The 15,999-nt window shown below is 46.5% G+C and overlaps 1 protein-coding gene across 3 annotated transcripts in view; it reads right to left on the reverse strand.

The window, feature by feature from the left end:
* Positions 1-6,652: 6,652 nt before the first annotated feature.
* LOC105724692 (leucine-rich repeat-containing protein 37A-like) overlaps positions 6,653-15,999 on the reverse strand; it is a 36,450-nt gene continuing 27,103 nt past the window's right edge. For 2 of the 3 annotated variants that reach the window (XM_064367508.1, XM_064367507.1), the window contains 6 exons: positions 13,447-14,983; positions 12,819-12,917; positions 9,855-9,904; positions 7,930-7,984; positions 7,709-7,848; positions 6,653-7,603 (listed from right to left, as the gene is read on the reverse strand). In XM_064367508.1, the coding sequence (XP_064223578.1) occupies positions 7,516-7,603; positions 7,709-7,848; positions 7,930-7,984; positions 9,855-9,904; positions 12,819-12,917; positions 13,447-14,983 (1,969 nt within the window). In that variant the 3' untranslated portion in view covers positions 6,653-7,515. The remainder of the gene's footprint in view (positions 7,604-7,708; positions 7,849-7,929; positions 7,985-9,854; positions 9,905-12,818; positions 12,918-13,446; positions 14,984-15,999) is intronic. The other variant, XM_064367509.1, reaches the window with a different exon arrangement.

Here is a 15,999-nt window from a genome sequence, read left to right on the forward strand (position 1 = left end):
ACGCTCGCTCGGCGCTCCGAACCCGCCCAAGCCCCGCCCCCGGCCCGCGGTGCCAATCACGGGGCCCGAAGGAGCCCTGGGGCGGGGCCAGCTGCTCCCGGAAGTCCCTGGGAGGCGAACCCTGGAGCAGATTCTTGGTCTGGGAGGCTCTGGACCCAGGGGCACCGGCCGGACGCAGAGAGGCGAAGGCACCGGTGTCAGGCGGAACGCCTCCGTGCCGCTCGCCTCCAGCAGGTCTGCGTCAGACTAGATCCTGGCTTCTGGGTTCCTGACCTCGCTTGGCCTCAGCACCGTCTGTGCAATATTGGGGCTGTCACTTCGCATTGAGTTCCCACTTGTGAGTGGGACTAATAACGCCAGCCCTAGCTTTGTCTGCCCGAGGGCAGCAGTGCAGCCCTTGGGGTGGAGACTCCGCCTTGCGCTTTCAGGAAAAGCATAGCTGTTTTAAGCACACCTTATCCCAAGGGAACGCCTTGAGGTCCCCCTGGGCACTCTCCTGTGTGCAACTCGCCCTTTAGCCACGCGTGGCGCGAAGCTTAGTGGCCCTGTTATTCTCTTCTAGCCATGTAGAGAATTTCTCTCTTCCTTTCTGTTTTTGTTTTTGAGACAGGGTCTCTGTCGCCCAAACTGGAGTGCAGTGGCACCATCACGGCTCACCACACCCTCGACCTCACAGGCTAAAGGGTTCTCCCACCTCAGCCTCAAGTAGTTAGGACTACAAGCATGCACCACCACGCCCAGCTAATCTGTGTGTGTGGGAGATAGGGGTCTCACAGTGTCTCTCACGGTGTTGCCTAGCCTGGTCTCCAACTCCTGGCCTCAGGCAATGCTCCTGCCTTGGCCTCCCAAAGTGCTGGGATTTTGGCATGAACCACCACGCCTGGCCTGTCTGTCTTCTTTCTATCCTAGAAGTGACATTTCTTTCAGATGAACTCGGAACAAAATGTCCTAAGTAGTGACCACAGCTAGTGAAGAGCAGGGCAGGGGGTGTTGTCAGGGACCCATGCTCTGGACACTTAGACTTGCAGGCTTTGGTCAGTTGGGAGCCTGGGGCCTGAGTGTGGGTGAGGAGAAGTACGGCTACATGCGAGTCCTAAATAGGCACAGGGGTGGCTGGGGAACGGGCCAGTTCTTGGACGTAAGCTTCACTGCCCTCGGCCTGGCCGTCCTGTGCTCTTTTGGCCTCTCTGGATAGAAGGGTGTCCCTCCTATCTCTGCAAAGGTCAGAGTCCCACTGCCTGCTTTCAAATATAAAACCAGCCCTTGGGGATATGACCCCAGACTGTATGAGGACCACCCTTTCAGTAATTCTCTCTCCAGGAGTGAGAACCTCCCTTTCTCAATTTTAGGCTAGATGGTTCTGAGTGTGTTTATTACAGCTCATGGTTGAGCAGGAAGGCTAGAAATAAGGACATAGAGACAAACTATTTTCTTGGTGTTAAACTCGTTTTAAACAAAGTGGTAAGTAAGGGATTTAGTAGGGAAGTCCTTTTACCTTGGCAAAAGGATAGTATATCTGGTCACAACTGGCACAGCAGGATCCTTGGCGGCTTGGCACAAGCATTCCCTGTCCCCCATCAAGCGCATAATGTCCCTCAGTAATTCCAGCGCATTGTTGTGCAGCTGCTGTGTGCTAGAGCTGTGGGGACCCCTCGGTAATCTCTTGCCTGCTTTTTAGGAGCCCCTATCTCCTGGTCTTCTCTTACTTCCCAAGCCACCTCACTTCTCTGAAAGGTCTGCAGGCGGCCAGGCACGGTGGCTCACACCTGTAATCCCAGCACTTTGGGAGGCCGAGGCGGGCGGATCACGAGGTTAGGAGTTCAAGATCAGCCTGGCCAAGATGGTGAAACCCCCATCTCTACTAAAAATACGAAAAATTAGCCAGACATGGTGGCACGTGCCTGTAATCCCAGCTTCTCGGGAGGCTGAGGCTGAGAATTGCTTCAACCCGGGAGGCAGAGGTTGCAGTGAGCTGAGATCATACCACTGCACTCTAGCCTGAGCAACAGAGCAAGATTCAGTCTCAAAAAAAAAAAAAAAAGAAAGGTCTGCAGGCTTGTCTACCTCTTCTTAGCTTGTTCTGCATGCCTTGGAGAGGCTGCATAAAGCATGGATCATGAAGGAGGGGGAGTGGAGGAGAGGGAAATGCATGGTTCCACAAATGGACCGTGAGTCCACCAGGCAGACTCCAGATAGGGAAAAAAAACCCTCACATTATCATGTGACTTACACAAGAAAAAGCATACCTGCAAAGGACCAAGGGACCAGAAAGGAGAACTTGAGAGATATCGCGAAAGAGGTGACTTTTGATGTGAGCTTTCTAGGTGAGTAAAGCGCATTACAGGTGAAGGGACTGGCTGGTAAGTGGCCAGCAGATAAGAATGCAGGTTAAGTTCAGAGGAGGGTGCACCCAGAGATGGGGAGGAAGGTAGGAAGTGAAAAAGGAGGCTGGGTGTGGTGGCTTATGCCTCTAATCCCAGCACTTTGGGAGGCTGAGACGGGCAGATCACTTGATGTCAGAAGTTTGACACCAGCCTGATCAACATGGTGAAACGTCATCTCTACTAAAAATACAAAAATTAGCCAGGCATGGGGGCATGTGCCTGCAGTCCCAGCTACTTGGGAGGCTGAGGTATGAGAATTGCTTGAACCAGGGAGGCAGAGGTTGCAGTGAGCCAAGATCATGCCACTACACTCCAGCCTGGGTAACAGAGTGAGATCCTGTCTCAAAAAAAAAAAAAAAAGACAAAGAAAGAAAAAAAGGGAAGTGAAAAAGGAAAGGGTGGCCAGGCGCCGTGACTCACGCCTGTAATCCCAGCACTTTGGGAGGCCAAGGTGGGTGGATCACTTGAGGTCAGGAGTTCAAGACCAGCCTGGCCAACATAGTGAAACTCTGTTTTTACAAAAAAATATATAAAAATTATTCGGGTGTGGTGGTGGGCGCCTGTAATCCCAGCTAGTCGAGAGGCAGGAGAATCACTTGAACCTGGGAGGCAGAGGTTGCGGTGAGCCAAGATCACGCTACTGCACTCCAGCCTGGGCGACAGAGTGAGACTGTCTCCAAACACACACACACACACACACACAAAAAAAAACAAAAACAAAAACAGGCTAGGGCGGGTGGATCACCTGAGGTCAGGAGTTCCAGACCATCCTGAGCAACATGGTGAAACCCCATCTCTACTAAAAATACAAAAATTAGCTGGGGTGGTGGCACATGCCTATAATCCCAGACTAGGGAGGCTGAGGCAGGAGAATTGCTTGAACCCAGGAGGCAGAGGATGCAGTGAGCCAAGATCATGCCATTACACTCCAGACTGGGCAATAAGAGTGAAACTCCATCTCAAGGAAGAAAAAAAAAGAAACAAACCCCTAAATTTCCCTGTAGACACCTTTACTCTGGCAGCCTTTTTCAATGATGGCTATGTTTTTTTCAATACTATATGGCCTGCAGACCACTCAGCTTTCTTTCCAGTGAGAACATTCCAGAACAAACTTTGGGTCAATCCCAAGTGCTTCTCCAGTCAACTCAGAGGATGGTTGTGTGTCAACTGCTGCACAGCTAGAATGACACCTCCCCAGACCTCTGACTTAACTAGGTCTTCACCATGTGACTCCGCCGTGGATTCCCACCTTCTTCTTTTGCAAAGCCTCAGACACCCAAACGCCTACCAAAAAGTGGGTAAAGTGCCAGGAGGGGGGGTGCACACCAACTCCACAAGGACCCTTCCAGACCTCACCCTGTGTTATTCTTCATCTGGCTGTTCATTTGTATCCTTTAACGTATCCTTGGTAATAAATCAGTAATAGTAGATAAACTGTTTTCCTGGATTCTATGAGCTGCTCTAGCAAATGGTCAAAGCTGAGGAGGGAGTTGTGGGGACCTCCAATTTATTATAGCCAGTTGGTCAGATGCATAGGTGATGCCTGGCCTTTCAACTGGGATCTGATGGGGTGGTCCTGTGTGACTGAGCCCTTAACCTGTGGAGGTTGATGCTCACTCTGCTTAGGGGTTCTCTGCCTTTGTAGTGTCCTGTCTAGAAGGCCTCTCCTTCCTCTTGTCAGCTCAGAAAACTTGTCTTCCACCTCCCTTCTTCTACGCTAACCCTTACATCTACTCCTTTCCAGCTGACCAAGAGCAGAGCCACGCCTGACTCCACTGCCACTATGCCGTCCCATGCTGTCTCCTCAGGATGTATTCAGATATCTGTTCCTCCCCCCAGTCTGGGAGCCCTTTGAGGAGAGGGATGCTGTCCTAGTCAACTCTTTCCCAGCACCAGGTACAGCATCTGGCACATTCTATCTTTTTCAAGGACTCTTCCCAGGCGGCCTGACCTTCCCTCCTCTGAACCGCTGCATTTCTTGTCTGCATCGTGTTTACCCCAATCAGACATCACCTTATTTCATTATCTTTTTACAAATGGTTTATTTCTCTGGCAGGTTTCATTGGAATCAGAATTTTCATTCATTTGGTAGCTGTTGGCCTTGTGTCCACCTCTCTCTGGCACTCAGGTCTCATTTAAGAGCTGGCCCTCTGAGCCGTGGTTTGCGTCAGTGAAATGGAGACAGGAGCAGACCTAGGCAGTCATGTTTTGTTCCACCTGACCCTGGGCGCCCCTCCCCCTCCCAGGCGACAGGCAGGGATGGGTACCAGCCTGGGAGAGACAGCTCATCCACAGGCTGGCCCAGCAGAAACTCTGGGCTCAGCCAAAACTGCTCAGTTGAGGACAAACTAAAAACTCTTGGGAGTTTTTAGAAATATGGTGGGATAGCATTTGGGAATAATAAGATTTGTAGCTGGGCATGGTGGTGCATGCCTGTAGCCCCCCAGCTACTCTGGAGGCTGAAGCAGGAGGATCTTTTGAGCCCAAGAGCTTGAGGCTACAGTGAGTTATGAATGCACCACCGCACTCCAGCCTGGGTGACAAATCAAGACCCTGTCTCCAAAAAAAAGTACACATTTGAGATACATAAAATATATTTTAAAATTAAGCATAAAAATCATATAAAAATGCCAAAATAGGAACCTGGAGATGCTGGAATCCAGACTTTGGGAGCCTAGTGGTGCAAGGATCTCTAGTCTTGGCTTCTTTTTTGAGATGGAGCCTTACTCTGTCCCCCATGCTGGTGTGCAGTGGTGTGATCTCGGCTCACTGCAACCTCTGCCTCCCGGGTTCAAGCAATTCTCCCTGCCTGAGCCTCCTGAGTAGCTGGGATTACAGGCACACATCACCACCCCAGCTAATTTTTGTATTTTTTAGTAGAGATGGGCTTTCGCCATGTTGGCCAGGCTGGTCTTGAATTCCGGACCTCAGGTGGTCCACCCACCTCAGCCTCCCAAAGTGCTGGGATTACAGGTGTGAGCCACCATGCCCAGCCTAGTCTTGGCTTCTTGTCAGCTCCCTGCTGATGTCTAACACTCACCCCATTACAGAGCTGGTGTGGGAGTTTCTGTCCTGGTGACTTAACAGTGTAACTAAGTGCTTAGCACTGTACCTGGGCCACAGCTGGTGCCCAATAAACAGCAGCTGTCATCATCCTCACCATCGGTATGTTATTGTTACTGACTCTTTGAAGGCAACCATAGCTCATCCCCCTCTATCTCCTATGCCCTACAGCAGGGCAGTGGAATGGTTAAGAGGCTTTGAAGTCTAACAGTCCTGGTGTAAAACGCCAACTTGTCCTTTTGGATGTGTGGCCTTGGACACTTGGGCAGGTCACCTATGTTCTTCGAGTCCTGTTTCCTTATCTGTCAGATGATGATTTTAAAAACTATGCTTCCATGGATTGCTGGGCTAAATGATATAAGACTGTAAAATGCCTAACCCAGGGTTTGGCATCAAGTAGGCACATTGTAAATGGTAGCTGCTGCTCTGCCTATACTTATGACTATTTAGTCTTGTGCTTTAAACTCAAATATTTGTTTGCTCACTGAAGTCATTACACAGAAAGACACTTTTCAGTCTCAGTAAGGAACCTGGGGAGGTAACTGGGGCAGACAGCAAGAGAACAGGTGTCTTTTCTTTTTGTTGAAACAGAGTCTCACTCTATCGCCCAGGCTGGAGTGCCATGGTGCAATCTCAGCTCACTGCAACCTCCACCTCCTGGGTTCAAGTGATTCTCCTGCCTCAGCCTCCAAGTAGCTGGGACTACAGGTGCATGCCACCACATCCAATTAATTTTTTGTATTTTTATTAGAGATGGGGTTTCACTGTGTTAGCCAGGATGGTCTCAACCTCCTGACCTCATGATCCACCCACTTCAGCCTCCCAAAGTGCTGGGATTACAGGCATGAGCCACTGCACCTGCCCGAGAACAGGTGTCTTTTGTCCGGCTTCAGCAAACTCATTGGAACTGATGGGCAACTCGCTTTGCTTAGAACCCCCACCAGCACACACACGGGGCTGCTTCCCAATCACACTGCTCCTGGGACGGGGGCTGCTGTTCTGCAGTTGGCACCATTCTTTACCTCCTATTACTGAACTGCCAGTGTTCACTTGTGTTCTGTTAGGTAGATTACCAATTCTTGTTCATTCAGGTTTTCTTTTGCTCACTAATGTGTTTAATGATCACTAACTTACCAAATGTGACTTATTAGTGACTTTTCTTTGAAGATGGAGTGGATCCTTGCACCTTCTGCAGTATTCTACTGCTATTATGGAACTGTGCGGCTATGGGTGTGCATCAGTGAGGGATGGGGAGAGGCTAGGGGAGTACATGTGAATGGAGAGGTAGCCCCACCAGTATGTTTTCTGAAATATAGTCTTGCAGAGGGCAGTTTTGGGAAATTACTGCTCTCACACACTCTTCTTGACCCTACCCCTCCAGCATCTCTCTGCTATCCAAGGGTTGGGATTTTTTAAAAGAAAAACAACAACAACAAAACCAAAAAACAATGTGAGTTTTCCACCATCTTATAAGGAGGAAAAGCCCCCTCCCACGTCTGGATGAACATTCATGCATGGGTTTGAGGGCTTGGGAATAAGACAGGGCTTGCCCCCACAGTGCAGGTAGGCCCAGTGATCCTATGAGAGGGGCCGGGAGGTGGGGGAGGTCCCCTGTGGGCAGGAGGTCAAGTATGTTGTATTGTATGACTAGTGCTTGATGAACCAGGGGAGAGGGCACCAAGAACAATGGTATTTAATTGTAAAATCTCCACCCCCTGAGGGTACGTTTTCAGGTCTGGGTGACTAATTATACTGGGAAACAACAGAGGGCAAGATGGCCCTGTGCTTCCCCTGCCCGCTGCCTCTGGTGGATGTGTGGGCCACTGGCTTCAGTACTGTTTTTCTTTTTGGTGGCCCTTGTTATTTCTGCATAAATATTTAACTACACATTCAAATGTCTTACTACATTGCAAGAATCAACTACATATTATAAGAAATATTAGTATTGGGGGAGGGGGGGAGGGAAGAAAAAAAGAGAGAAAACAAAACAAAACAAAAACAAATTATTTTTCAAAAACAAAGTATTTTTCAGAAGGCCTGAGGTGGGCTGGGGTCACTGTGTGTCTTTCTACAGTGGGGCCTCATTCTCCTCCCCCTCATCAGTGGACTCTCCGGTTGGAGTCTTCAATGGAGTTTCTGTTGGGGTTTCGCTGTCCCTGGGATAAGAATAACAATGGCAAGGTTTTAATTCTTGAAAGGAGCAATTAAGCTTCTCATCCCCTCCTCATTTTAGATGGGAACTGTGAGGGCCCATCATTTACCCAGTGTCCCTGGTGAGGCTCTCATCCTCACTGGAAGGCTGCTTTTCGTGCAGCTTCTGTGCCATGTTTTTCACTCGTATGGCACTGAGAGGTCTGTGCATATCCCTAAGCCAGAGCGGCCAGTTTGAGAAAATGTCACCCTAGAAGATAGAAAGGGAAATATTAATTTTTCATGTCTTCTGCTTTCTCTGGCCACAGCAATGAATCCTGCTCCAATGTACCTGAGTCACACTTTGCGATGAGGATGTCCTGTGTGGCAGACTTCCGGAAGTGCCCCTGAGGAGACATAGGCACAAGACAGTGAGTGATGCTGCCGTTTCCCATGTCTCTCACATTGTACTTCTCTGGTCTTAATTAGTACTAAATGAGTACCTCAGTCCAAAATCACAGTGAGCCGAACCACTGCAAACCACATACCTGGGGTCTTGAAAATAATTCCATGCAGGTGGGACTTTCAGAAGCTCTCCCTGTCTGTCCAGAAGGACCCCACAATATAGCTGGAGGGACTTCGTGTGTGGCTCAGCATGGGGCACAGGGAGGATGTTCAGTCCCACTCACCCCCTTGGCCAAGCGCCCTCGTACAGTGAACAAACGGCACAACCATGCTAGGCAGAAGCATTTTACATCAGTCCCCTTCGGACTTAGTCTCACGGGCATCATTTGATGGGGGGATGGAGGATGAGGTGTATTTTTTTTTTTCTAGATGCTTTATTTGCTTTATTCTATAAGTTGAATCACCTGAAGCAAATGCCTGAGTGCAACTAGCCAAGCTATCTATCTCATAGATCTTCATACAGCAGGCCGTCGCTGGTGAGTGAGTGAGCTGTGACATCAGCTTAAAGGACAACATATTCTTTTGAATGTGAATAAAATAGAAAAAGCCAGAGTGCATTGTGTGACCATGGGGCAAGACACTCTCCCTTTCTCTTTCTCAGGTTTCCTATCATAAAGGACAAACTACTGTCTGAAGTCTCTCCTATTTCTTTCTTTTCTTTTCTTTTCTTTTTTTTTTTTTTGAGACCAGTTTCGCTCTTTTTGCCTAGGCTGGAGTGCAAATGGCGTGACCTTGGCTCACTGCAACCTCCACCTTCTGGGTTCAAGCGATTCTCCTGCCTCAGCCTCCCAGGTAGCTGGGATTATAGGTGTGTGACACCATGCCTGGCTAATTTTGTAATTTTATTAGATATGGGGTTTCATCGTGTTGGTGAGGTTAGTCTCCAACTCCTGACCTTAATTGATCCAGCTGCCTCAGCCTCCCAAAGTGCTGGGATTACAGGTGTGAGCCACCTAGCTTGGCCTTGCTAGTTAAAATTCTGTGAGGTCTGTATAAAAGGAATAGAGTGGGAGCCCAAAAACCAGTAAGATGAAAAAGTAGTGTTTCCTCAGTTCTTGGATCCAGGGAAAAAAGAAAGAAAAAAAAGAGAGAAAGTAGTGTTTCCTGCCACTTTAGAGGAAGGACTCACATATTCTTCCTTCCATCAGCCTTGAAGGAGACTAGTGCCCTCACTCCAACACCAGGTGGCCTTCCCTACCCCTTCCCCAGAGGGGCCTCCAAGAGGCCCCTAGCCTGCCACCACCAGCTGGAACAGACATCAAAACCTTTCCCATTCCTGTCCCTTCCCACCTCCCCAGAGGGCTGGGGACATCAGATGTGTCCTTGTTAGTACCATCCAGCTCAGCTTTGGCTGGGGAGCTAATTTCAGGGGAGTCAGGCTAAGCTTGGGGTAAGTAAGTATTCTTCCTGTCTTGGGTAGTTTCCTCCCTGAAAAATGAGGAAGAGTTCTAAGCTTTCCTCTATTTCTTAAATTATAATTTAAAAATTGCTGGACTGGCTGGGTGCAGTGGCTCACACCTGTAATCTGAGCACTTTGAGAGGCCGAGGCAGGTGGATCACGAGGTCAGGAGTTCGAGACCAGCCTGGCCAACATGGTGAAACCCCTTCTCTACTAAAGATACAAAAAATTAGCTGGGCATGGTGGTACGTGCCTGTAATCCCAGCTACTCAGGAGACTGAGGTAGGAGAATCGCTTGAACCTGGAAGGTGGAGGTTGCAGTGAGCTGAGATTGTGCCTTTGCACTCCAGCCTGGGCGACAGGGTGAGACTCTGAATTAAAAAAAAAAAAAAAATCCCCAGACTAATATTTACCTTGAGAATGCTTCTTCGTCTTCCTTTGGTGCCCTTCTTTGACAATAAATCTGTTTTGGAAGAAAACACAATTAAGATCACCCATCACAACAACCACTATCTCCAAATCTGAATTTATTCCTTTTATTCATTATAAGTCTCATCCACCCGAGGACAGAACTTTTTGGAGACAGGAATTGTATGCTGTTTAACAGTGCTTTGATTCTTACACAGTACACTGTTCCTTGATATCTTGCAGGGGATTGGTTCTAGGATACTGCCCCCACACCATACCAGAATCTGTGGATGCTCGATCCCTTACATATAATGATGCAGTATTTGCATATGACCAACACACATCCCCCATATACTTTATTTATTTAGAGACAGGATCACCCTCTGTTGCTCAGGCTGGAGTGCAGTGGCACGACCACAGCTCACTGCAGCCTCAGCCTCCTGGGCTCCAGCAATCTGCCTAACTCAGTCTCTTCAGTAGCTGGGACTACAGGTGCACAGCACCATACCTGGCAATTTTTTATTTTTAGTAAAGACCACATCTCACTATGCTGCCCAGGCTGGTCAAGCTATCCTCCCATCTTGGCTTCCCAAAGTGTTGGGATTACAAGTGTGAACCATCATGCCTGGCCCCATGTACTTTAAGTCATCACTAATAAAATGTATAGATCCCGTACAATGGTGACAGTTGTTATGCTGTACTTTCTATTTGTATTTTTATGGTGTTTTTTTTTTTTTTTCAAATATTCAGCCTCATCTAGTTGAATCTGAAGATGTGGACCTGCTGATGCAGAAGACTGACTGTATCTAACTTAGGGTCTTGCATGCAGCTGGCACTTAATATATTTTATTTACTGTTTTAGATAAAATTCAACAGATAATTCCTAACAAAAACTCTTAAAAGTAGAAAAAAAAGGAAACCCAAGTCCCTCCTCTAAAATGGCAGGAAAACCAGCCTGGGCAACATAGCAAGACTTTGTCTCTACAAAAAAATTTTAAAAATTAGCTGCTGGCCTGTAGTCCCAGCCACTCAGGAAGCTGAGGCAGGAGGATCCCTTAAGCCCCAGACTTTGAGGTTACAGTGACTGCTCTCCAGCCTGGGTAAAAACAGGCCCTGAAAAGGAAGGAAGGAAGGAAGGAAGGGGAAGGGGAGGGGGGAGGAAGGGAGGAAGGAAGGGAAGGAAGGGGAGGGAGGGAGGGAAGAAAGTAGAGTATAACTATTGGAAAGGAAGAGACAAAACTGTCATTATTTGCATATGAAATGATAAATATTAGACAGCCAAAGAAGCCTAAGAGAATCAACTTACATTTTACTGGAAGTAATATAAGAATTCAGTACGGTGGCTATATACAAAATCAAGAGATCAGCATACAAAAAAATTTTTTTAAAAAGGTGGCTACCTCAAATACTTTTCCCATGTACCACCAATAACTAATTAGAAAATGGAAGAAAGATCCCATTTACAACGGCAATAAAAACGTATGAAGTATTTAGGAACAAAAATACAAACATCTTTTATCTACCAAATGATGTGTAAGATCTATATGATGGAAACAAACTCTTCTGAAAGACATTCAAAAAAATGAATACATGACAAGAGATATCACGTTCCTAGAATGTTGTACAGATGTTAACTCTCAAATTAATCTGCAAATTTAACGTGATCCTATTCAAATCCCAAGACAATTTTTGGTGGTGGCTATTTTTGAGACAGGGTCTTGCTCTGTTGCCCAGGCAAGAATGCAGTAGTATGACCACAGCTCACTGCGACCTCAACCTCCCAGGCTCAAGCAATCCTCCCACTTCAGCCTCTGAAGTCTCTCATACGGTGTCTAAGAAATGGTGACAAACCTCACAAAGGGAGTAGGCTCAGAAGGGCTGGAGTATTCAGGGAAGGTGTCAAGAAGAAAGACGAACTTGAGATGGCTTTTGAGAGATTCATAGGATTCCCTCAGGCAGAGTGAAATAAGGGCATTTTAGATGGACAAAGGCACAGACAAAAGCAGAAATGGGCATGGTGTGACCAGGGTATGGTGAGGGGCTGCTCTGGCTGGAATGGAGGGCTGCCACAATAATGGAAATGGTGAGTGAGGGAAATAAAGTTGGATTGGCAGCATAGCATCAAGGTTGCCAGCTTATTAACTCACTCTTCCAATATGCTAGCACTGGCCTGTTGGGAAAAGTAATACATCATGTAATTGAACAAAAGGCAAACAGAGGCAAGCTCTGGGAATGGGGGCCATAAACAGGACTCACCCCAGAGTAGCCAGATGTAGGCTTTAGATACGTAATGCAGATTGAGCATCCCTAATCCGAGAAGGAATGTCTCATATGGTGTCTGAGAAATGGTGACACATCTCACAGAGGGCCTGGGCTTAGGAGGGCTGGAGTATGGGACATTTCCCCTCCCCTGTGAACTTAGACAAGTGGCCAACTACTTTTTTTAAAAGATGGCTACCCTGTAGTGCTTTAACTGGACCTATTTAGACAATGCCGTACACACTGGAGAAGGAAGACACTGTGTGAGTCTAGTAAGTCTACAAGACGACACTTCTCTCTTTTGCCTTGTCCTTCCTCTCCAGGGTGATGACAGCTCTGTGAGGGTGGAGATTATACATTTCTCTTCATTTCAACAACAAGGAAATAAATTAGTGGCAGAGTACATTCAATTGTTGACATAGTTTTGGATGGGAGAAATTTTGCTATTATATCAACTTAATTTCTTAAAATGGTCTAGTGGGATTAACTTAATTTCAATTGACAGAAATCTCCTGGAAGTGATGATCCTTTAAAAATCCTGGAATATACATTATAGTAAAAGAACTAAGCATACCTCAGCCTTAAACAACTGAAGGAGAATGCCAAGTAGTAGTAGGTGGGAAAGTGGCTTTGATTTTCAGTTTGTGGGTTCTGAATCTACACAAAGACAGAATTGCATTCTGAAAAGCTGCATTAATTATTGTCCTTACCTTGATGGCACAGAAAATTAGAATTAAAATTGCTATTACAGTCACATGTATTGCCACGATGAATTTTTTGTAGCCGTATTCTGGAACAACTTTAGTGAGCTAAAAAAAAAAAAAAAAAATGGAAAGAACAATTTGTTTAAAAAAACAAAGAGATAGGATGAAAGCTAACTATTAAAAACCCCAGTATTCCAAATGAGTAGCTTACAGATTCTTTTTTTTTTTTTTTGAGACAGGATCCCACTCTGTTGCTCAGGCTGGAGTACAGTGGTATGATCATGGTTCCCTGTGGACTTGACCTCCCTGGGCTCAGGTGATCCTCCCACCTTAGCTAGCCTCCTGAGTAGCTGGGAGTACAGGCATGTGTCACCACACCTAGCTAATTTTTGTGTTTTTTGTGGAGACAGGGTTTCACTATGTTGCCAAGCTGGTCTCACACTCCTGACCTCAAGCGATCCACCCACCTTAGCCTCCCAAAGTGCTGGGATTACAAGCATGAGCCACCTGGCCAAAGTTACACGGCCAAGACAAGCTATGGCCTGTGAGTCCCAGGTTCTCTTGTGTTGGCACTTTCCTGACATATGCTAAATGATGGGAAAGTCCGGGTCTCATCTTTCTCTGTGGTCCTCACCTCACTTGACTTCCACTCTTTCTGTTCACTCTGGGCTTCTGTGCTCTCCTTGATATAGTTCTCAGTTTCCCACTGGTCCGTATCCCATTCTGCCCTGGACACATTTACTTTTTGCTGTTCACTGAGAAGTTTCATCAGGAGGCCTGTCTCGGAGATGAGCTTAGCACAGGCTAATTGCACTTGGGTCTCAGAGCAGTCCATCTTTAAGGTCCAGATAATATGAGTTATGAGCCTTCTCACATTGTTGTTAGGGATGAGGGACCGCAGCTTCTGGTTTAGCTTAATTTCAAACCGATCACCTGGGGATGAGAGCGATGGGTAATTGAAGTTTTTGGGCTTGGGGAACAGGTCAGTGCCCAGGTCACTGTATTCACTTCCATTGGTTTGTTGTGTCCCAACAGCTGGCTCTAAGTTGAACGCACTCCCAGCGGAATCTGCTTCGGGAGGATTATTGTAGGTTGTGTTTTCAGAGATGGTGACTTCTGGCATAGCAGTTAAGTCTTTCTGTCTGTTTCTTACCTCAGGTTGGGATTTTGCAGAGGTGGAGGCGGAAGGCCCGCCCATGGAGAAGGCTTTCAGCAAAGAGGAGACCACAGTCTTATGCTCTTGGGTGAACAAAGGCTTGGTGTAGATAGTGTTTCCCACCAACTTCTCGCGCCTCTGCACCACGTGAGGCTGTTCCAGCTCCCTTGGGGCTGCACTCCCAGGCCTTTTTCCTTCGGCAGTGTTTTCCACAAATGCCTGGGCACTCTGTTCCCTCCTGATGCTCTGCTTTCCCAGCTCTTTGAAGTGCCCTTTCTGGATCCTCCTTGGGTCCATGAGGACTCTGTTTGCTCTCTGCAGGCTTTTTCCTACACTTGGAATCTTTGCCAGGCTGTTTTCCTGTGGTTGGGCAGTTTCTAATTTTGTATGAAAAACTTGCTGTTTAAATTTGGGACCTAAATCGCTGGACTGTACAAGCATGGCAGTTTTTTCTTCCCTTTTAATCTCATCAATTTTTTCTTGAATTTGTGCATCTAACACATTTTCCAGAAAATACAGCTTTCTCAATTTATTTTCATAAATTGAGTCAGATGCAGGTTGAAGAGAGGGGCTTTTTGCATTGTTTTTCAAAATACCCAGGGGCCTATCACCATCTTGTGAATCTGAAAAAAGCAGTTTAATGAATGGTAACAATGTTGCCTCCATATCTTCTAGATTTCCCATTGAGAAATAAGGCAAGATATAATTTAGTGCACTGATAGCATCACTTTCATCATTGATGTCTCGCTGCTCACTCCCAAAGCCTGACAAGTTGATGCCGTTGCTGTCTGAGGGTGTCTCTGGCTCAATAGTCAGCTCAGCGCTCGTGTGCTTCTTCCGAGCTTGTAACACCTTCATGAACTCTCCTTCGGGATTCCCTATAGATGCTTCTTCAGGACAATGTGTGGTGTTTGCCAGACATGCACTGTTGCAATGCAGCTTGACTGTCTTGCAGACAACCTCAATGCTATTTTTAAATTGGCAGAGGCAGCAGGCCATATGGCTGGGTAAGATCCTATAGATAAAATCACAGAACAATAAATTAATGGTGAAGGGGTTTCTTGAGCAGGTAAAGGAGGCAGACCAATGCTACCACAGGGCTGGGCAAAAAGGTGTTATTGAGGCCTATGGACTGGACAGTTGGGTAGGAACCAGAAGGCCACAGGAAGGAGGACAGAGGTGCACAACAGAAGGGTAAGCATGGCAGTGAGTATGGTATGCCTAGAATAAACATGGTTGGGATTAGAACTGGGTGACATTGATCAGCAGTTTAATTCAGAAGTATCTCTTCCCAACTCAAAAGTTTCACTTTGGGCTGAAAGTACACAGGAAGAAGGTAGACTTCTAAGAAGAGTCTGAATAAGTCCCCAACTTCTGTAGTCTCTTTCTCAATTCCTGTTGGGAGTGGGAAATATTAGACATTCTCTGGGCATTAAAAACAGCTTAGTTTAACATGTATTGTGGGGTAAAAAATAACAGAGATTGCATTGGCCAAATCTGGATTTGAGCATTCAAAAGAATAACAACAATAATAAGCTACAACATAATTAATATAAAGAAGAATCCGTGACGAATGATATTCAAAAAGAAAGAGGGGGTGTTCTTCTTTAATGAAATAATGCCAGCTAGTAAATGCAGAAGGAATGACAAAATTTAAAAAAGTGTCACTTTGCACCACCAATGTAATAAAAATTGATTCAGACAAGGATTATTATTGATACATAGTTGGGTAAGAAGACACTTAAGAACAGGATCTTTACTGATTTCAAAGTACCACCCCACAGATTATTTATTAATTACCAAGGGGAAAATTATTTTTTATTTTTTTTATGAGACAAGGTTTCACTCTGTCACTGAGGCTGAAACACAGTGGCAAAATCATAGCTCATTGCAGCCTTGACTGGGCTCAAGTGATCCTCCAAATTCAGCCCCCTGTAGGCTTGCACCACCACGCCCAGCTAATTTTCTTTTGTTTTTTTGCATTTTTAGTAGAGACAGGGTTTTACCTTGTTGCTCAGGCTGGTCTAGAAC

This window comes from Aotus nancymaae, unplaced genomic scaffold, assembly GCF_030222135.1.
Source record: "Aotus nancymaae isolate 86718 unplaced genomic scaffold, 86718_ANA_hifiasm-v0.15.2.pri h1tg000072l, whole genome shotgun sequence".
In the NCBI taxonomy this organism is placed as follows: Eukaryota; Metazoa; Chordata; class Mammalia; order Primates; family Aotidae; genus Aotus; species Aotus nancymaae.